Source organism: Pan paniscus, chromosome 5 (genome assembly GCF_029289425.2).
Source record: "Pan paniscus chromosome 5, NHGRI_mPanPan1-v2.0_pri, whole genome shotgun sequence".
NCBI lineage: Eukaryota > Metazoa > Chordata > Mammalia > Primates > Hominidae > Pan > Pan paniscus.
Window position 1 is genome coordinate 178,945,612 of NC_073254.2, and position 21,795 is coordinate 178,967,406.

A 21,795-nucleotide genomic window follows, 5' to 3' on the forward strand; every position below is an offset into this window, starting at 1 on the left:
GTTCTCAGCTTATGGAATCTTGCTTCTTGATTTTACGTTAATTTCTGAAAACGGAAACGTCATCTCCAAAAGGTGTTAAGGGGGTTGTAAAAAATAATCACTTTATTTGATATTATAGTTGTAAATATGGAGCATTTTTTTTTAAGAAATGAAAAACTAAGAAGAAAATGCCACTCAACATCGTTGGTACAGCAATAGGTCAGCAGGGAAAAAAAATACTGTGATAAACTTGTCTCTTTAATACCAAGAAGGAATTCTAGTCCAAGCTTCAATACACTTCCTGTTTTTTCACTCGGTATTTCTTTTACTGCTGCTCTTCATTCTTTTCCACATTTCATATTAGAGGATTGGACAGCCTTTAAACTTCATTGACAGGAGCAAATCCAGTATCCATTGAGTTCTTCTCAAAGACACTCTAACCCATCAGATATTCCGGCAGTTTCATTCTCATGAATACTCTAGCCATGAAAAAGCTCAGTAGGACACAAACGAATCCAATGAATAGAAGAAGAAATCTATTGAGTTTTGGGGTATTTGGTGCATTCCATCGGTCCAGGAATATGAAACCTAAACCTCCTATTGTAAACAGGAAGCTGGATGCAAGTCCTTCCATAATATATTGTTCATTTACTCTGTAGGCCAAGAAAGCTACTGGCCTCTGATGCCCGTGTTCATCAGTCATAGAGCCAACGCTTGGAGGTTCAACAATAACATCATAAATTATTCCTCCAGTGACGAGGAAGTAAGACACCACCATCAGAGCATACACAATCATGGCCGACAGCACGTGCAGCCAGGGCGGCTTCTTCAGCTTCAGGTTGGGACATTCGAGCACTAAGAATGGGACACGGTACAAAGTCTCCATGTTAGTGGCAGCAAGGGCGGCTGGTAGTCATTTAACTATGCTTACGTTTTAGCAGAGTTCAGGCACCTCTCATCCTCCTAACCTGGTGGTTAGTTTTACAAGGGTGGTTCGGGTATTATCATTTAAACCATAAACTAAAATTTTCCCAAAGTTAGCTTGACCCAAACCCAGGAATGACCAAAGGCAGTTTGGAGGTTAAAGGCATATTGCGGACACGATGGCTCATGCCTGTAATCCCAGCACTTTGGGAGGCCGAGGCGGGCAGATCATGAGGTCAGGAGATCGAGACCATCCTGGCTAACACGGTGAAACCCCATCTCTACTAAAAATACAAAAAAAAAAAAAAAAAAAAAAAAAAAAAATTAGCCGGGCATGGTGGCGGGTGCCTGTAGTCCCAGCTACTGGGGAGGCTGAGGCAGGAGAATGGCGTGAACCCAGGAGGCGGAGCTTGCAGTGAGCTGAGATCATGCCACTGCACCCCAGCCTGGGCGACAGACCGAGATTGTATCGCGAAAAAAAAAAAAAAAAAGGCAAGATGGAGTTGGTTAGATCAACAGATCTCTTTCACTGTCATAATTTTCTTATTGTTTCAATCTTAGCAAAGGTGGTTTCAATCCAATTAAGATAGGAAAGAAAAATTGTCTAGACATTGGATCTTGGACACACCCTCGTCTTAGTGCTTTGGCATTTGCTCCTCCCGCTGTTGGGACACGCTTCCCCCGGGGTATTTAATGGCTCTCCCTCAATTCCTTCAGGGATCTGTTAAAGGCGGCTTCCTCAGAAAGCCTTCCTTGTTCACCCCATTTGAAACAGTGCTCTCATCAACTCCAACCCTTTCTTCTGCTCCAACATCTTCATAACACTTAATTCTACCCAACATTAGAGTACATAGCAATTTGTTCATACATTTATGGTCGTTTTGCTTGTTAGAACGTACACTCCACGGACAGTCACTTTACCTGGTACACTGAAGGCACTCAGTAAATATTAGTTGAATGAATGAATGATTGGATGAGTGAATGAATGGCCATTTGGCTTATCACGTAACTCTACATGTGATTGGCTAAAGAGTCTTGCTGAGGTCCAGGAAACAGAGACCTAGTGAGGAAAGGCTCTCCTGTCACCTGCAGGTCACCTAGGTCACCAGGCAGAGGCATAACTGCCTCTACTGCTAGAAGGAATATCTTTTGTTAGCTAATTACATAGCAAGAAACTCCACTTTTGGCTGGGTGCGGTGGCTCATGCCTGTAATCCCAGCACTTTGGGAGGCCAAGGTAAGAGGATCACTTGAGCCCAGGAGTTCAAGACCATCCTGGGCAACACAGTGAGATCCCATCTCTACGAAAAATACAAAAATTAGCCAGGTGTGGTGGTGCATGCCTGTAGTCTCCACTACTCGGGAGGCTGAGGTGGGAGGATCACTTGGGCCTGGCAGGTGGAGGCTGCAGTGAGCCAAAATCACACCACTGCACTCCAGCCTGGGTGACAGAGTGGGACCCTGTCTCAAAACAAACAAACAAACAAACAAACAAACAAACAAAACTCTACTTTCTGGAAATCACGAATGCAGATACTTTATAATAGCTATAGCTGTCAATATTTTCAAAACCTAATTGGGGCTTATGGATTAAAAAGTATATTAGCTGAAAACATTTTGACTCAACACAATTATACCCAGTGGCATTAGAAGAGAAGCACTTAATGATACATTATGCTTGTGGCTAACAGAGCATTTGCACTAAATGGGTAACATTTTCATTTCCTATTTCAATTTCCACATCGTTTGTAGAGAGCTTCATTACATACACCCCAAACCTAAGTGAAAGGTTGAGCCTGTAAATTAGGATTCTGACTTCCCCATTTACTCCAAACTCTTAAATGGCTTATTTTCTATTTCTACAAAAGCCAGAGATCAAGAATTCACGCAAAAGTCAGGGGATTTAGGAAATATTAATTCATCTCCCTTAGGTAGCCCAGTGCCAAAAGACCAACCACAAATTTAAAAAATAATTATACATTGCAGGGAGGCAGAGGTGAACAGAAGATGGAGACAAGGACAAAGTCGTGATAAGAAGAGAGGAACTGTTTTTTACAGAAGCTGACAACATAAGGAAACATGTTAGCTCCCTTTTTCTAAAAGGTAAGGAAGGACAACTATGAAATTAATTGTTCTGTTAGTGGACTATCAAGGCAATTAAGTCTTGATCTATTCGGTATATTTCCTCTTCAAATCATAACACTTATTGAAATCTGGAGAGTTGGAGTCATGGTGTAAGAGTCTTGTATTTTCCGTGGGCTGTCTGAAGGTGATAGCATTTTGCACATTCCACTGGTAGCACGTATCTTGCTGCACTGTAACGTTGTTTACATTTACATGCACCGTGATGGATTATGAACTCCTGCGGGTCTGGGCCTCTGGACTCATAATCCTCTGTACACCAGTACAACCCATTAAACATTTCATAGATCAACTATGAAGCAGATGCACCTTTGCCCTACAGTTCCTTAAAACTCATTCCATATTCAATTAAATCCAGAAGGTCTAGAAAATTCTTAGTCCAGCAATGAAATCTGGTAGTTTGTCAAGAGTCAACTGGTGTTCAGTTGTTTTTAAAAAACAGATTAGAGTTACTTAAAAATTTTCTATGGGAAGCTGAGGAGGGAGAACTACTTGAGCCCAGGAATTCAAGGCTGCAGTAAGCTATGATTGCACTACTGCACACCAGCCTGGGTGACAGAGCGAGACCCTGTCTCTAAAAAAAAAATTCTCTGAAAGTGCAATGAGAGAGTTTGTAGTGAATAGAATGCTAAATAAATATTTGAGAAATATATTCAAAGTGTGATAGGAGAAATTTAATTTTCACAGATAAAATAAGCTTCTCAATGACAAATAACTTTGCAAAAAATTTGTTGCCACAATGGCACTCAAATGTGTATTCACTTTCCTGTATTCACTAATACTTTACTGTTTTTCTTTTCTGTTTTTGTTTTTCATTGTTGTTGTTGTTTATTTGTTTGGACAGGGTCTCCATCTGTCGCCCAGGTTGGAATGCAGCAGCACAATCTCAGCTCACTGCAGCCTCGACCTCCTGGGCTCAAGTGATCCTCCCTCCTTAGCCTCCCCAAGTAGCTGGGACTACAGGTATGCACCATCATGCCTGGCTAACTTTTTTGTATTTTTAGTAGAGACAGGGTCTTACTCTACTTACTCTACTCCATGTTGCCCAAGCTGGTTTTGAACGCTCAAGTGATCCACCCGCCTCAGCCTCCCATAGTCTGGGACTACAGGTGTGAGCCAGTACACCTGGCCCTGTTTTTCAAATACTATAACTGCTTCCCCAGTTGGAAATTCTAAGGATCAGTATTGACCCATTCACTCGTTTACTCACTGATTCACTTAACCAATATTTATCGAGTTCTCACCATGTGTCCAAGCACTAAGGATATATATATATATATATATATATAAATTTTTTTTTTTTTTGAGACGGAGTCTCACTCTGTCGCCAGGCTGGAGTGCAGTGCCGTGATCTCTGATCACTGCAACCTCTGCCTCCCGGGTTCAAGCAATTCTCCTGCCTCAGCCTCCCGAGTAGCTGGGACTACAGGTGAGCACCACCACGCCCAGCTAATTTATGTACTTTTAGTAGAGACGGGGTTTCACCATGTTGGCTAGAATGGTCTCGATCTCTTGACCTCATGGTCCGCCCACCTCGGCCTCCCATAGTGCTGGGATTACAGGTGTGTAAGGATATTTTAGTGTATGAATATAGACATGCCATTGTGGAGCTTAGAGTTATCAAACCAATACACAAATAGTGGAAACATTTCAGCTGTGATAAGAAGATGTATTTGCTGCACCTGGTGCTAAAGTTATTATAAGGGAGATTTGCTTTAAGCCGGGTCCTCAAGGGAAGCTCCCTAGAAGAAATGATGAATAAACTAAGATCTGGAGGGTGGTAGATGAACCAGGTCAACAGAGCGGGGAAGAGCGATGCAGGCACAAGAGAAGCCAAAGTTTCTGGTGTGGGAAGCAAAGCCAGTGGGGCAGAGGCTGGAGACCGTGCCAGGGCATAGATAGGCGTTACGGAATTTGACTTATCCTTGGAAAATGGGAAGTCACTGAAGTGCTTTAAGCCAGAGAGGGGATGGGTTGAGCTATGGTAAGATCTGATTTGCCTTCCCCGAGGCGCTCTGATCCTGTGCAGAGGAAATATTAGGGGGCAGTTGAATTGGATTAGGAGTTAGGTGACTTGGACAGGAGGCTTGAGGGAGGCCTAACGTGCCCCAATCCCGCAAACAGTGGCTCCTTCTTAGCAAAAGTCAGTGTTTTGCTGCAAAATTAAAATAAAAGCTGAAAATGTATTTCCCAACTTATAAGGAGATGGAATGCCAGCCACGTTGAACCCAAATGATTTTTTAAATGTAATTGTTCCGCCACAAAGCCTACAAGCTTCTTAAAGGCAGGACATGTATATTATTATTATTGATTGTGTCTTCAGGCCAAACATACCAGATAAAGTGATTAAATGGTTGTCAAATACATGAAGAAAGCATGGTGTGTTTGTTTGCTAGGGCCACCGTGACAAAGTACCACAGACCAGGTGGCTGAAACAATAGAAATGTATTTTCTCATCTTCTAGCGGGTAGAAGCCTGGGATGTGCTGGGTGCAGGGGCTCACACCTATAATCCCAGCACTTTGGGAGGCCAAGGAGGGAGGATCACTTGAGGCCAGGAGTTTGAGACCAGCCAGGAAAACATAGCAAGACCCTGTCTCTGTTTTTTAAAAAGAAGAAGTCTGGGATCGAGATGTGGACAGGGCTGGCTCCTCTTGCGGTCTGAGGGAAGGATCTGTCCCAGGCCTCTCTGCCCTGTAAATTGCTCCTTTTTCGTTGTCTTCTCATCCTCTTCCTCTATGTATGCTTCTGGGCCCAAATTTCCCCTTTTATGACACCAGCCGTTTTGGATTAGAGCCCACTCTACTGACCTCATTTTAAGCTTCACTGCCTCTGTATAGACCCTATCCCAATCCAAATAAGGTCACAGTCTGAAGTATCGGGTGTTAGGGTTTCGACATAGGAATTTGAGGAGATAAAATTTAGCACATAAGCCATGGGGCTGTGCATTTTGGTAGCTGGGCAGTGTTAGAAGAAGCCCTTTAATGTGGCAGCCTGTGCTAGTAGCCAGTGGGCCCCGTCGTGGGCCAGGCATGAGCGGAGTTGGTGGTGGGTAGGGCAGGGCAGAGAGCATGCCTTTACCTGGTCTCTTCAAAGCCCATCTCATTTTCTTTCTTTCCTTTTTTTTTTTCAGATGGAGTTTCGCTCTGTTGCCCAGGCTGGAGTGCAATGGTGCGATCTCGGCTCACTGCAACCTCTGCTTCTCAGGTTCAAGCCATTCTCCTGCCTCAGCCTCCTGAGTAGCTGGGATTACAGGCATGCACCACCACACCTGGCTAATTTTGTATTTTTAGTAGAGACAGGGTTTCACCATGTTGGCCAGGCTGGTCTTGAACTCCTGACCTCAGGTGATCCGCTGGCCTCAGCCTCCCAAAATGCTGGGATTACAGGCGTGAGCCACTGCGCCTGGCCCCATCTCATTTTCTTGAAAAGGCCCAAGTAAAGTAGATAGATTTTCCAAACTGTTAGAGGTTGAATTGTGTTTCCCACCGAAAAAAAAAATCCTCTGTTGAAATCCTAACTTCCCCAGTACCTAGGAATGTGACTGTATGTGGAAATAGAGTCTTTAAACAGGTAATTAAATTAAAATTAGGTCATTAGTTTCGCTGTAATCCAATATGGCTCATGTGTTTACAAGAGGAAATCTGGACAGACAGGTGCAGGCATGTGAAGACACAGGCAGAAGACGGTCATCTGCAAGCCGAGGTGAGAGACCTCAAAAGAAACCAACCTTGCCGACACTTTAATCTCAGACTTCTATTTGACAGGATGATGAGAACATAGATTTCTGTTGTTTCAGCCACCCAGTCTGTGGAATTGTGTTATGGCAGCCTGAGTAAACTAACACACAATCCAACCTGGCTAGCACTCCTACTCTCAAAGCCCAGGTTTCACTCAATAATTCCAAACCATGGTTCACTTCTTTTTTTAAAATTAGTATTATTATTTTTTGAGATGGAGTCTCACTCTGTCACCCAGGCTGGAGTGCAGGGGAGCAATCTCGGCTCACTGCAACCTCTGCCGCCCAGGTCCAAGCAATTCTCCTGCCTCAGCCTCCTGAGTAGTTGGGATTACAGGCGCCAGCCACCACGCCCAACTAATTTTTGTAGTTTTTAGTAGAGATGGGATTTCACCATCTTGGCTAGGCTGGTCTTGAACTCCTGACCTCGTGATCTGCCCGCCTTGGCCTCCCAAAGTGCTGTGATTACAGGTGTGAGCCACCGCGCTCGGCCATTTCACTTCTTATTAATCACGACCAGTGTTTCCTGAGCACTTACCACATGTCAGACATGGTACTAAGAATGTTCAGTGTTATTTACTTAACCTGTACAAATAGAGATAGGGACTATTATGAACTTAATTTTTATAGAAAAGAAACCTGAGAGTAAGAGGCATGAAGAAACTTGCCTGAGGTCATCCAGAAGGAAGAATAAAGAGTCAAGGTGTCTCCAAGGCAATGCCCTTCCACCCCGAGCACCTCTGTGCTGGCCTGAGAACATGTTCCAGGAGGCAGAGCCTCACTTCATGGTGGGGTCTGGGGCACAGCCAACACATCTGGGGGCTTAGATGATGAAGAAGTGAAGGTATCCCTTAAAGCAACTTTTCTAGTTTCTTGGATTGGCTTATGACTCTAGTTTCTTCTTAATTCTTGCAGAAATCATAACCCCTCTATTAACAGTATTAAGACAATGCCATGCTGGCCGGGCACGGTGGCTCACACCTGTAATCCCAGGACTTTGGGAGGCCGAGGCAGGCAGATCATGAGGTCAGGAGATCGAGACCATCCTGGCTAACATGGTGAAAGCCCGTCTCTACTAAAAATACAAAAAAAAAAAAATTAGCTGGGCGTGGTGGCGGGCGCCTGTAGTCCCAGCTACTCGGGAGACTGAGGCAGGAGAATGGCATGAACCTAGGAGGCGGAGCTTGCAGTGAGCCGAGATCGCGCCACTGCACTCCAGCCTGGGCAACAGAGCAAGACTCCATCTCAAAAACAAAACAAAAACAAAAACAAAAACAAACAACAACAACAAACTGATCTTAAGTAGAGGAAAAGAAGATTGAAGATTGGAAGAAAATGACAGATCATCAAATCACAAAGAAATGGGGGAATGTGGAATCTGTCCTTGATGACTGCCACTGAATATTCACACTAACATCACAGTGAGGTCCCTGTTCATTTGTGCAGGAGAACATGTACAAACATTTAGGCGGAACATATGCAGAGTAGAGTATACAGACCTCTCCCTCCTGTTCAGGCCTTTAGCTGGCATTAGGGGTTTGAGACCTTGGAATGCTGTCAAAGAAAAACACACTTTAAAAGCCTGTTTCCAAAAGGGTGACATACGGGACTGGATGATGTGTTTAACCTCATGAAATATTGAACCCTTGGATGTAAATCTGCCCATATCACTAGAGATGAAAGAGTTATTCCTGTTTTTATGTCTAATTGTGGAACTGGTGAAATTTGCATTTCCCTAGAATCACTGCCCCTGTTGATGGTTGAAACACACAGTATTGAGGAACAGCAAATCATACTGTAAGAGGCAGTAGTCCCCTATGTCCTGTCGTTTTCCCTGTTTCTGCCTTCTATAGACACCCTTGCCACCACTCAGAAATGTTTGAGACTTTGTGGAGAAAGTAGACTGGTGAGAATTTCCTCGTACTTGGAAGGGTTAAGCACTGAGTCGATCTACAGCAAGTGGCACACCCAGTTTGAGGTCCACGAGGGTGAAGTAATTTATCTGTGAGTCATATCACTGAATACACTGTTCTATAGAATGTTGGTTAGCAACTCACTTCCAAACATCGTGGCCAATGGTTCTGTTAGACATAACATTTGAAAGTGAGATGAGTTGCACATGTGGGCTTAGCAATAGGCAATGAAACGAATCTGGCATTGAAACAGACGTGAGTTTTTACAATGGGTTTAGACTGAAAAGAAGTGCTGTGTTGCATGAGTCCATCTTCACACTAAGCATGAAAGCCAGAGAAGGACCATCCGGTGCTCCTGGTGGAGACAGTGTCTCGGGACACTGCCTGCGAGGTTTTCAGGATAGGAAAAAGAAGAGAAAAGGAAACCCAGCCCCTTGGTTTTCTTGTTTTATAATGTGGCCATTTCAGAGGCTGTGACTATAGGATTAAATGCTTAGCAATTGGCAGGACTTTATATTGACTGGTGTTTAAAACTTAAAATTCAGTTATTCCAACCACAGATACTATTAAAAGAACTCTGGAGTCAAGAGGAATGAGCAGGCAAGAGGGTGAGGCTGTGTCTATGGCTGGAGGAAAGGTGTGATGAGTTGCTGTTTTGTTGCTAGGCAATAGGTTTTATGTGACAACAATTCCTTTCCTTTAAAGAACTAGAGTGCTCTTTTTGTTTAATGAAAGCATTAGATTTTCTTGGTACAAGAGGTACCCATTGAGTTTACGTGAATATGTGGTATTATAGTAAACAGTGCTTATGAAAGGGAATGCTATTCTATTTTTGAATTCTTTTGTTTTACATTGCCACCTCTAGAAATCATTTGCCTGAGGAGATGTGGTTTTTTCCTTTTCTCAAATGATTTCTGTTGTTTGGCTTGTCTGACTGTAAACCTCTAAATTACCCCCGACTGTTATGAATGTGCTTCTGAACTTCTCAACAGATAGCATAGCATGTTTGTGTTTGGGGATGTTAGAAGATTTGCTTTTATAATTCCAAACTAGTTAACAAATCCTGATGTAAATATGTTATGGTATCTTCTATATTTCTTCTTTTATTGATCCTATTATAATGTAAAGTGTTGTAGACTGCTTATGGTCACATTAAGACAAGGCCATATATCCCTTGCATCCTTATAGCCTTAATACCAGTCTAACATAAAACTTGGCATATAGTTTATATCAATAAATGAACGGTTGTTGAATAAGTGAATGAATGGATGCACAAATCATTAATATACTGTTGCATTTTCCAGTGACATGGATTTATTTATTTATTTATTTATTATTTTGTTTTTGAGATGGAGTCTCGCTCAGTCTCCCAGGCTGGAGGGCAGTAGTGCGATCTCAGCTTACAGCAACCTCTGCCTCCCCTGCCTCTCCGGTTCAAGCGATTCTCCTGCCTCAGCCTCCTGAGTAGCTGGTATTACAGGCATCTGCCACTATGCCCTGCTAATTTTTGTATTTTTTGTAGAAGATGAGGTTTCACCATGTTGGCCAGGCTGATGTCAAACTCGTGACCTCAAGTGATTCACCTGCCTCGGCCTCCCCAAGTGCTGGGATTACAGGCGTGAGCCACTGCGCCTGGCCTGATATTCTCCTATATTTTAGAGACCATGGAGTTAATTCTAAAAATGGAAAATACTTAGGCCTGAATACCAGCCCATAGGTTTACTATTTTTCCCTAAGGTAATGTCTTCTCCTTAAGCAGCATTAGAGCTTTGCTAACATGCCATCTAAAAATGTACCCCGCAAGCTGGGCTCAGTGGCTCACGCCTGTAATCCCAGCACTTTGGGAGGCCGAGGCAGGCAGATCACCTGAGGTTGGGAGTTTGAAACCAGCCTGACCAACATGGAGAAACCCCGTCTCTACTAAAAATACAAAATTAGCTGGGCATGATGGTGCATGCCTGTAATCCCAGCTACTCGGGAGGCTGAGGCAGGAGAATTGTTTGAACCCGGGAGGCAGAGGTTGTGGTGAGCTAAGATCGCGCCATTGCACTCCAGCCTGGGCAACAGGAGCAAAACTCAGTCTCAAACAAACAAACAAACAAACAAAAACGTATCCCCCCCAAGAACAGGAAGAAGTGTCATGGAGGTCTTTTATTTTCAACAATATAGAAACATTTTTGGATGAACTTTGTCTCCCAGGTTTTGGAGAATTAAAATGCCTCCCTTATCTCATCCCTGCCACACTCTGGGACATTGATTCATGCTCCCAAAGAATAATGGTTAGCTTACTGTATGCCAGCTACTATTCTTAGCTCCTTACATGAACTAATCCTTTTAATCCTCACAACTACACTATGAAGTGGATGCTACTATTGTCCACTTTATGGGGGAAGAAACTGAGGCACAGAGAGGTTAGCTTGCCTCGGGACTCTGTCTCTGCTGAGATTGGAAGCAGAAGACTAGTTCCAGAATTCACACTCCTAACCCTACTACAACACCCACTCTCAAACAGAGAAGGGAAAGGAAGTCCTGGCGTTTGCACTCTCCTTGATCTTGTGCTGGTCTGGTCTGGACATGGACCAAGGCTTGGGGGCCTTGCACACATAAGTGAGTGCAGATGCCCGGCCCAGCCCCAGGGCTCCCTTGTCCTTGAGCTGGGGCCACGCTGAGGCTGAGGCTGACCTCCATGGCTTGACTTGAGGCCACCTCCAGATCCACACCCTGAAAGCTTGGGACTGGCCTTCTTGGAGAATGGGGCAAAACACTCTGACGCCAACTACAACCACCACAAGGAGGTACATTCTCTGTAAGGGCAAGCCTGGGGCTGCACCCAAGTAGACTAGCAGACACTCATTACAGAGAGGATGTTTTGGCACTCTGGCCCTGCCAAAGGCTACCAGAACACAGAAGGCCCTTTCTTCCAAGGGGCCGAAGGAGGAGCAGGCACACACCATATGCCTCACTCACCACACGAAACCACACACCACATAGCACACACGCGTGCACCCCCATACCACACTGACCCCTCACCACACACACACCCATACACCTTCATGTCACACATACCACACACACAGATATACCACATGCACCCCATACACCCCACCACACACATACAAACACCACACCATATACACACACACAGTACAACATACACACCATATGCCACACACATATACTTTACACATCTACATACCTCCAAACACACACCATGCACACACACGGTACACCATACACACACCACACACTATGCACACACCATGTACCACACACATACCCCTCCAACATCACATGAACACTACGCACCCTCCCCCATACCACACACATACACGCACACGTACCATGCACGCACACACACCACAATGTGCTGTTACTTAACAGGTTTGCCTTCCCACAACTCTCCTTTATCAGCAAACCCTTCTGGAGGCGCAGCCCACACCTGCATTCCAAAGACCGCAAATCCCTTCCCTGCCCGATGAAAGGCCCCTCCCACAGTGAGTCACAGAAACTGCAGCCGAGCAGGCAGTGCTGGGCCCCACCCTTCTCACAGGAAGTGAGAAAGAGTAAATATGTAGTTTTTCTTTGAGGGCCAATGCACATGTTAAATGGGTGATTAAGAAGACAGAGAGCTGCTTAAAAGGTCATGGGAGAAGTACAATGTCTGGGGACTTGGCAGTAGCCTGGCAGAGACCGCAGGAATCCTATAGAGTCTTTTATGGACAGGGCTCTGAAATTCCAGAGCCTGCAGGAGGTGCCTTCCCCTTTGACTCGGCGGGGCTGTACCACCAAGAATGCACTGAGCATTGGGTGCACTTGGGATACCTGAGCTGTGGGGCCAGAGAGGCAGCCCTAGGGGAGAATTCCGGAGTTGGGGCTGGGTTCTTTCAGCACAAAAAATCAAAGTGTCGCTTCTTTAATGAACCTCCCGGCAAGGTCTTCCCTGAAGACCTTGAACAAGTGTTCTTAAACAAGTGTTCCTTTATGCAACTTTAGGACACAATTAAAGGCCAGGGAAGCTGGGGTCTGAGAGGCCATGGAGCCATTGGGATAATAGTGACAGTTCGGCTACCATTCAACTGGGCTTCTGATGAATCATGCTGGGGGCAAGGACTCCAAATCACCAGCTCTACTCTATACTCGAATCAGTAGGCAGTTCAGACAGTCTTGGGGGATTTGGGCAAATGAACGCTCCACTTAGAATCTCTCCAGAAAGACAAAGGGGGTGCCTAACAAACAATTCAAGGACTGTGGGAAACCAATGATCATCAAGGGCTCAGTTGTACAGTGTAAACCAAAAAGTATCTGAGACAGGTCTCAATCAACTGAGAAGTTTATTTTGCCAAGGTTAAGGACAGGCCAGGGAGGAAGAAACACAGAATCACAGAAACAGTCTATGGTCTGTGTCGTTCTTCAAAGATGATGTTGAGGGCCTCAATGTTTAAAAGGGAAAGGTGGGCTGGAGAGGAAAGAGGAAGGGCATGGGAATCTACTTGTTGCAAGGGAAAAGGAGCAGGAAGAGGAACAATCAGTTACGTTTCCTCTAGCAGTCTGTAAATTGGTGCTTTACATAAGATGAGCATATAGTTTAGCTGCCTGTGGTGGGGATATTTAGCCTTTTATCTGTAGCTATCTGCTTAGGCACAGACAGAAAGGCAGCTTCTTGCATGACTCAGCTTCTAGTTTAATTTTTTCCTGTTGCCAAGAAAAAATTGGGGTCCTGAGAGTTTTTCTTTTCCTTTCACAACAGGAAGAAACAAACTACAGAGCCCCTAGGTATACTGGGGCCACCTGGGGTCTTGTTAAAAATGTGCATTTGGGGGAGGGGCGGAGGGTCTGCGTTCCCCCCATGCAGTGCCCAGGCTGCTGCTCTGCGGGCCACACTTTGAATCCTGAGAGTACCAGAGAGGACTTGGTGGTAGGGGGGTGGTGGGTGGATTCTGGTACAGTTGGAGGGAGGAGGCTTCCTGGGGTGAGGGCACTGAGATGGGTCCTGGTGGTAAGATTGTGTGGGGAGGAGAATAAAGGTACCCCAGATCAACCTTGTGGGGCAACAAGTGACCTGACAAACTCCCATCATGTATGGCCACTGTCCCCCATTCAAGGCCAGAGACCGTTGGAGGAGTTGGAAAGTTAAGAGCCTGAAAACTGGTTTCTGCCTCACTGGGAGGTTCACTGACATTTAATCTTCTCTGAAAGATGGGCATAGTTATACCAATCCTACAGGAGTAGTGTGAAGATTAAATGAGATGACATATAAAGTGCTTAGGGCCTGGGGCAGCATAAGTGGTAGAATATTTGTTCATATTATTATTGTTATTATTATTAGCTGAAGCAATTTTTTTTTTGAGATGGAGTTTTGCTCTGCTTGCCCAAGCTGGAGTGCAGTGGCACGATCTTGGCTCACTGCAACCTCCGCCTCCCAGGTTCAAGCAATTCTCCTGTCTCAGCCTCCCAAGTAGCTGGGATTACAGGTATGCGCCACCATGCCTGGCTAATTTTTTGTATTTAGTAGAGACGGGGTTTCACCATGTTAGGCAGGTCTGGAACTCTTGACTTCAGGTGATCCACCTGCTTCAGCCTCCCAAAGTGCTGGGATTACAGGCCTGCACCACCGCTCCTGGCCTTCCTGTTGACTTCTTTTTTTACTTTTTTTGAGACGGCGTCTCACTCTGTTGCCCAGACTGGAGTGCAGTGGCACGATCTCAGCTCACTGCAACCTCTGCCTTCTGGGTTAAAGCAATTCTCCTGCCTCAACCTCCTGAGCAGCTGGTATAACAGGCGTGTGCCACCACGCCCAGCTAATTTTTTAAATTTTTAGTAGAGACGGGGTTTCACCATGTTGGCCAGGCTGCTTTTGAACTCCTGATCTCAGGTGATCCACCTGCCTCGGCCTCCCAGAGTGCTGGGATTACAGGCCTGAGCCACCATGCCCGGCCTTCCTGTTTACTTCTGAGCCCTGGGCCAACATACTTCAGAACAGAAGGCCCCTGGTGGCTGGAGGGGCTCTCTTCTCCCTCTTCATGGCCCTGAAGGGGCAGGGCAGTGGTGACACTGAGAGGGACAGGAGAATTGGACCTGCCTTGACAAGACGGCAGCAAGGCCTCATTCCCTGGGGCCTAGAAGAAGGTGACTGCGCTGAGCATACACAGGGGAGAGGATTCAGAGTATTCAAGACGAATATATTGGGTAGAAAAAGTTATTTAAAATATTTGAAACAAGTCTCATTTTTACACTGAAATGTCACAGTCCTTCAGGCTCTCTATTTTAGCCAAAGGACATCAGGACGTGGTCTTACCCGAGATATAGCCAGATTCAGTATAGGGACTTCCTAGTGTTAGGTGTTCTAATGCCTGTGTCCCGCCCCAGCCCTCCGTGAGAGCCAAGAGCTGTGCTGAATAGAATTGCTGAGCCCTTGCAGAAGAGGGTGTCATATTTTCCAAATATTCCCTTTGCAAGATAAACTAGCCAGAAGGTAGGAGGTGTCAGGCAGCGCCGAGCACCGGCTGGGCCAGACCTCTGGAAGAGCAGCTGGGAATGTTGATTACAGGGCAAGAATCTAAACAGCAGTGATTTATTTTCCAAAGTTGCTGGCACTTTTTAATCCCTTTTTCTCTCTTCCTCTTCCCTTTAACATGGCAGAGCAAACAATCTTCAGGCCAATGCAATGCTTTGTGGGTTTTTTGCATTGATTTGTACATGAAACCATGTTTTTTTTGTTTTTTTTTTTGAGATGGAGTCTTGCTCTGTCGCCCAAGCTGGAGTGCAGTGGCACAATTTCAGCTCACTGCAACCTCCACCTCCCAGGTTCAAGCGATTCTCTTGCCTCAGCCTCCTGAGTAGTTGGGATTACAGGTATCCACCACCACGTCTGGCTAATTCTTGTATTTTTAATAGAGATGAGATTTTGCCATGTTGGCCAGGCTGGTCTTGAACTCCTGGCCTCAGGTGATCCTCCTGTCTTGGCCTCCCAAAGTGTTCGGATTACAGATGTAAGCCTCTGCTCCTGGCCTGAAACCATGAATTTTTTATGTGGCCATTATTAGTTTATAAATGCTGCTTTCTTTCTCTATCTGTTCTTTTCAGTACTTAGCCAGCGTGCAGAGAAGCTTCGCAGTTAGGAGGTGAAGAAACACAAGGCTGCACTGGATGCGGAGGCTCCCACCTGGAATCCCAGCACTTTGGGAGGCCAAGGCTGGAGGATTGCTTGAGCCCAGCAGTTCAAAACCAGCCTGGGCAACATAGTGAGAACCCGTCTCTACAAAAAATAAAAATTACCTGGGTGTGATGGTGCACGCCTGTAGTCTCAGCTACCTGCAGGACAGAGGTGGGAGAATGGCTTGAGCCCAGGAGATTGAGGCTGCAGTGAGTAGAGATCACGCTACTGCATTCCAGCCTGGGAGACAGAGCAAGACCCTGTCACAAAACAAAACAAAACAAAACAAAACACAAGGCCACCCTTCCTCACGATGCCGCAGGTCCCCTCCCCTTCTCTCAGCATGGCTGGAGAGCCCCTCAACTGTGGCCTGCCGTCCTTGATCCAGTGCCCCACGCTGCCCCACCCTTCTGGGGAGCCCACCTCAAAGAGAACTCCCTGGAGGCTCCTACAGTGGCCTCCGGCTGACCAAAGTGTGCTGTGGGCAGAAGCCCCTGCCTCCCTCCCCATGTACTTCCTCATCCCAGATCTCAGTCCCTCAAGGGCCAGGCAGGTGTCATCCAAGACGACAAGCCATCTCAGTCTCATGTACTGTGGGGAGAAGACCTCCCAGAGCCCTCTACCCTCTCCTTGAGTCATACATGCTTTTTTTTTTTTTTTGAGACGCAGTCTCATTTGTTTGCCCAGGCTGTAGTGAAGTGGCAGGATCTCAGCTCACTGCAACCTCCACCCTCTGGATTCATGTGATTTTCCTGCCTCAGCCTCTTGAGTAGCTGGGACTACAGGCATCCGCCACCATGCCTGGCAATTTTTTTTTTTTGTATTTTTAGTAGAGACAGGGTTGTGCCATGTTGGCCAGGCTGGTCTCGAACTCCTGACCTCAGGTGATCCACCCACCTTGTCCTCCCAAAGTGCTAGAATTACAGGTGTGGGCCACTGCACCTGGCCCATACATGCATTTTAACAGCTACATTCATGGATGCATTTAGCAAGCAACCCGGCTTCACATGCAAGGCATAGTGCTAGGAATTAGGTCTACAGGGATGAGCAAGATGTGGACCCCGCCTCTGCTGTCTCCAGGCCACTAGGGACGATGGTCAGGGAATAGACCACTGGGACTGAAGTGATGAAAGTCTCAAAGAAAGAACAGGGAGGCGGAGGTTGCAGTGAGCCAAGATTGCGCCACTGCACTCCAGCCTGGGCGACAGAGCAAGACTCTGTCTCAAAACAAAACAAACAAACAAAAAAAGAACTCTGGCATTCCACTGAACACGTTCTCCTTCAAAACTGGGTCCAATCATTCTGCTGACACCAAGAGAGTGCCTAAAGGGACAGCCCAACTCAGGCCTTAGATTTATCTTGAGAGAAAAGTCCTAGAAGCACTTTGATTCTCATAGATGAAAGGACACCAGCATGGAGGACATGATTGGTCTTCTCGCCTCTCAAGCCGCGGTGGTGCCGTCCGATTTGTGCATAGCCAGAGGAAGATTTCCTGAGAAGCCAGTCAAGCATGAGCTCCAGGGTCCTTGCCTGTGTGCACCTCTTCCAATGTCCTGTACCGATTTTTAAAAAATTCATAATTGTATAATACTTTTCTTAAATGGTGTGGGGCACAAAACATAGACCTGCATCGTAAGACCTGGCTCTACCCCTGGAATATGTTTCTGATCTGAAGATGACAACCTGGAGCAGTAAGCCCCTCAGTCCTTGGCAACAATTAATCATGTTTTGATTGAACATGGCTCCTAATTGCAAGGAGGCTTCAATGTTAAGAAGCGGTTTGTCTTCACTGTACTATAGATTCTGACTTCAATAGACATGTGACCTCAAAAAGTAAATTAATGCTGCCAGATCCAATTCTTCACATCCTTTCTGTCAGTAGCGCAGGTTCAAGAAGGCAGCTGGACACGCTGCCTGGCACAAAGTGGGTGCCCGCCTCCAGGTTAGTGAATGCATGCTAGCAATTGTGGCAAAAACTTGTTAGCCTCATTGTGTTTGAAGTCCTTGGTTTAAAAAAATAATAAAAAATATAGAAAAGTTGCAAGAATAATTCAAAGAACTTTTTAGTTCTTGAATAATTTGAAAGTAAGGGCTTGGTGTGGTGGCTCACACCTGTAATCCCAGCAATTTGGGAGGCCAAGGTGAGCAGATCACCTGAGGTCAGGAGTTTGAGATCTGCCTGGCCAACATGGAGAAACCCTATCTCTACTAAAAATATAAAAATGAGCCAGGTGTGGTGGCGCATACCTGTAGTCCCAGCTACTCAGGAGGCTGAGGCAGGAGAATCACTTGAACCCAGGAGGCGGAGGTTGCAGGGAGCTGAAATCATGCTATTGCATTCCAGCCTGGGCGACAGAGCGAGACTCTGTCTCAAAAAAAAAAAAGTAAGGCCGGGCGTGGTGGCTCACACTTGTAATCCCAGCACTTTGGAAGGCTGAAGTGGGAGGATTGCTTGAGCCCAGGAGTTTGAGACCAGCCTGGGCAGCATGAAGAGACCTCATCTCTACAAAACAATTTAAAAAATTAACCAGGTGTGATGGTGCACACCTGCAGTCCCAGCTCTTCGGGAGGCTGAGGTGGGAGGATCACATGAACCCAGAATGTGGAGTCTACAGTGAGCCATGATCACACCACTGCACTCCAGCCTGGACTACAGAGTGAGACCCTATCTCAAAAAAAAGAAAAAGTTGCAGGCATGATTTCCTTGTACCTCTAAAAACATTAGTATATATGGCCCACAAACAAAGACACTCTTCCATACACCCTCAGTATAACCATCAAGATCAGGACACACTGTTCAATGTTAACCAGTTGTCCAAATGATCTTATTTTTTAATAATTAAATTAAATTTCAGATTCAAGGGGTATACGTGCAGGTTTGTTACATTGGTATATTGCATAATGGTGACGTTTGGGCTTCTAGTGTACCTGTCCCCCAAAGAGTGAACACTGTACCCAATAGGTGATTTTTGAACCCTCACCCCTCCCACCCTCTGAATGATGTTCTTTGTAGCCAAATGATCCAGTCCAGGATCAGGTACTTCATTTAGTTGTCGTGTTTCTTTAGTCTCTGTCAGTCTGGAACGTTTCCTCAGTCTTTCCTTGTCTCTCAGAACAGTGACATTTTGAAGATTACAGGCGTTATTTTGGAAAATGTTCCTCAATTTGGGTTTGTGTGATGTTTTCTCAGAGATTCAGATTATGCATTTTGGAGGAATTTCGCAGAAATTATTCATGTTCTTATTGTATCTTATCAGGTGGCACGTGGTTCTGTTTGTCCCATTATCGATGACGTTAACTTTTATTTTTTGGCAGCTCCTGCCTGAGGTTTATCTACAAATGACACAGAAAGGACACCAGGCCCATTCAGATGGCAACCCAGGAAGACACCAGTCCTTCTGTCCTCACATTAACAGAAGGAGGCCTCTGCTCGAGAGCCTTCATGGGGGCTGAGGAACCTTTGGGAGCCTGAGCTGATGGAGACTGGGCCTAAGCCTTTGGCCTACAGAGTCTGAGACCCTGGTGATGTGGGCGCCCCAGGCAATGTGGGCACCAGTACACTTCCTGAACTTGGGCTGAGCAATGAGGACAAGTCAATTGAACCTGTGGCTTTGGGGATCTGCCTTGGGATTTCTGAAGGCCCTGATGGCCTCTGCAAGTACACTCCCAGCCTTGGCATTGTTGACCTGCTTCTTCTCCAGGCCCTATTTTTTTTCTTTTTTTGAGACAGAGTTTCCCTCTTGTTGCCCAGGCTGGAGTGCAATGGCACGATCTCGGCTCACGGCAACCTCCGCCTCCTAGGTTCAAGCAATTCTCCTACCTCAGCCTCCTGAGTAGCTGGGATTACAGGCATGTGCCACCATGCCCAGCTAATTTTTTGTATTTTTAGTAGAGATGGGGTTTCTCCATATTAGTCAGGCTGGTGTCAAACTCCCAACCTCAGGTGATCTCCCTGCCTCAGCCTCCCAAAGTGCTGGGACTGTATACAGGCGTGAGCCACTGCGCCTGCCCTGTCCAGATCCTTTTTGTGCTTCTTTGCAAACTATATGTTTCTCAGGAACACCTTCATGGTTTATTGATGCCATGTGTGTGTCATTTTGAGGACTGGTTGTGTGCGACGTAGTTGTTAGACTTATCCATGTTTGCACTCTAGTCGGCCAATGATTTAACTTTGATCGCTTGATTCAGGTGGTATCCGTCAGGTTTTTCCACCATCAGTTACTTATTTTCTCTTTGTTTTTAATAAGTACTTATTTGAGACTATATAAATGTCCTATTCCTCATCAAACTTTCAGTCACTAGTTTTAGCATCCATTGAAGTTTCTTCCTTAATTATTACTATGATGGTTAGCAAAAGCTGATTTTCTAATTCTGTCATTCTATCTACACTTACTGGTTGCACGCTACTATAACATTGAGCTTTCCCTTTTAATATCTATCTATCTATCTATCTATCTATCTATCTATCTATCTATCTATCTACCTCAGTATGGACTTGTGGATTCCTATTTTATTTGATGAATTTATCATCTCTTATTACCATTATATATCTTGATACTTTAATTGTTCCAGACTTGGCTAGTGAGAGCACATTCAAGCTGGCCTCTGCGTCCTTTGGACTTATTTCCATTATACTTTGAGTGCTTCCTGACTTTCTGGCCAAACAAGATGTTCTAGGCTCCTTCTGTACTTTCTCTGACTCAGCCGTGGAACCAGGAAGCCCTGCTCCTTTTAATAGAGAATGATTTTTAGAAACCAAGATTTTGGTGATAGGTGTGCTTGCTGCTATTGGGATCTCACTGCTTTAGTATCTTTTAATAGTCAGAACTAGAAAATATATGCGTGCACACGCACACACACACACAGATACTGAAAACCTACAGTGCATATTGATGCCTCCAATTCCAAAGCACTGCTACATGGTTTATTCAGCTTCTCCCCTTTCATACTTGTAACTCCCCCTTTCAACAGTGAGAAACCCGACACTCATTATCCTGAATATATTTACTTATTTGCTCAATCTCTCTGTATGAAACTAGTCTACTGACTCTGCCAGGCCACTGCCCTGCTTAGCAAACTCGCTTTGTGTGGGCCACTGATCTCAAGGGCTTTAGAACTGAATTATTAAGGAAAGAAGACAGGAAAGCCTTGGTTTGCTTTTAGAATGGGAATATTATAGATTGTAAAGACCTTATATGTGTGGATCAGCAACACTAGCAACATGGATCAGCTTAGGAAGGTGACTTGGTCAGGCGCGGTGGCTCACGCCTATAATCCCAGCACTTTGAGAGGCTGACGAGGGCAGATCACGAGGTCAAGAGATTGAGACCATCCTGGCCAACATGGTGAAACCCTGTCTCTATTAAAAACACAAAAATTAGCTGGGTGTGGTGGTGTTCGCCTGCAGTCCCAGCTACTCCGGGAGGCTAAGGCAGGAGAATCGCTTGAACCTGGAAGGTGGAGGTTGCAGTGAGCCAAGATTGCACCACTGCACTCCAGCCTGGTGACAGAGCAAGACTCCATCTCAAAAAAAAAAAAAAAAAAAAAAAGAAGGTGACTTCAGAAGTTCTGATTTTATGTCCTTTTTTCACTAACAATCTGTGACACACTTTATGTACAGAGATGAAGTAGGGCTTCTGGATATCCTGAAGTCCCTAGGTTACTGAGACTGTCAGGTATTGCTATTTTGGATATTGCATTTAAAGAGAAGTTTGCTATATTTTATGCATGTTTAGGTGTTTTCATAGTGAATGTGTTTTCAAATTAGATTGGCCTCTTTTCAAAATATATAAGGCTGGGCGCAGTGGCTCACGCCTGTAATCCCAGCACTTTGGGAGGCTGAGGTGGGTGGATCACGAGATCAGGAGATCGAGACCATCCTGGCTAACACGGTGAAACCCCGTCTCTACTAAAAATACAAAAAAATTAGCCGGCATGGTGGTATGCG

At 45.4% G+C, this 21,795-nt stretch overlaps 1 protein-coding gene across 1 annotated transcript; it reads right to left on the reverse strand.

Moving 5' to 3' along the window:
* Positions 1-212: 212 nt before the first annotated feature.
* LOC100985941 (oligosaccharyltransferase complex subunit OSTC-like) lies at positions 213-1,820 on the reverse strand. Its single transcript, XM_034963170.3, has one exon. It carries the CDS (start codon positions 863-865, stop codon positions 416-418), a length of 450 nt encoding a protein of 149 aa, XP_034819061.3. The 5' UTR covers positions 866-1,820; the 3' UTR covers positions 213-415.
* Positions 1,821-21,795: the final 19,975 nt, after the last annotated feature.

Coding starts and splice junctions, on each gene's coding strand:
- LOC100985941 (XM_034963170.3), bottom strand. CDS start 865: ATGGAGACTTTGTACCGTGTCCCATTCTTAGTGCTCGAATGTCCCAAC.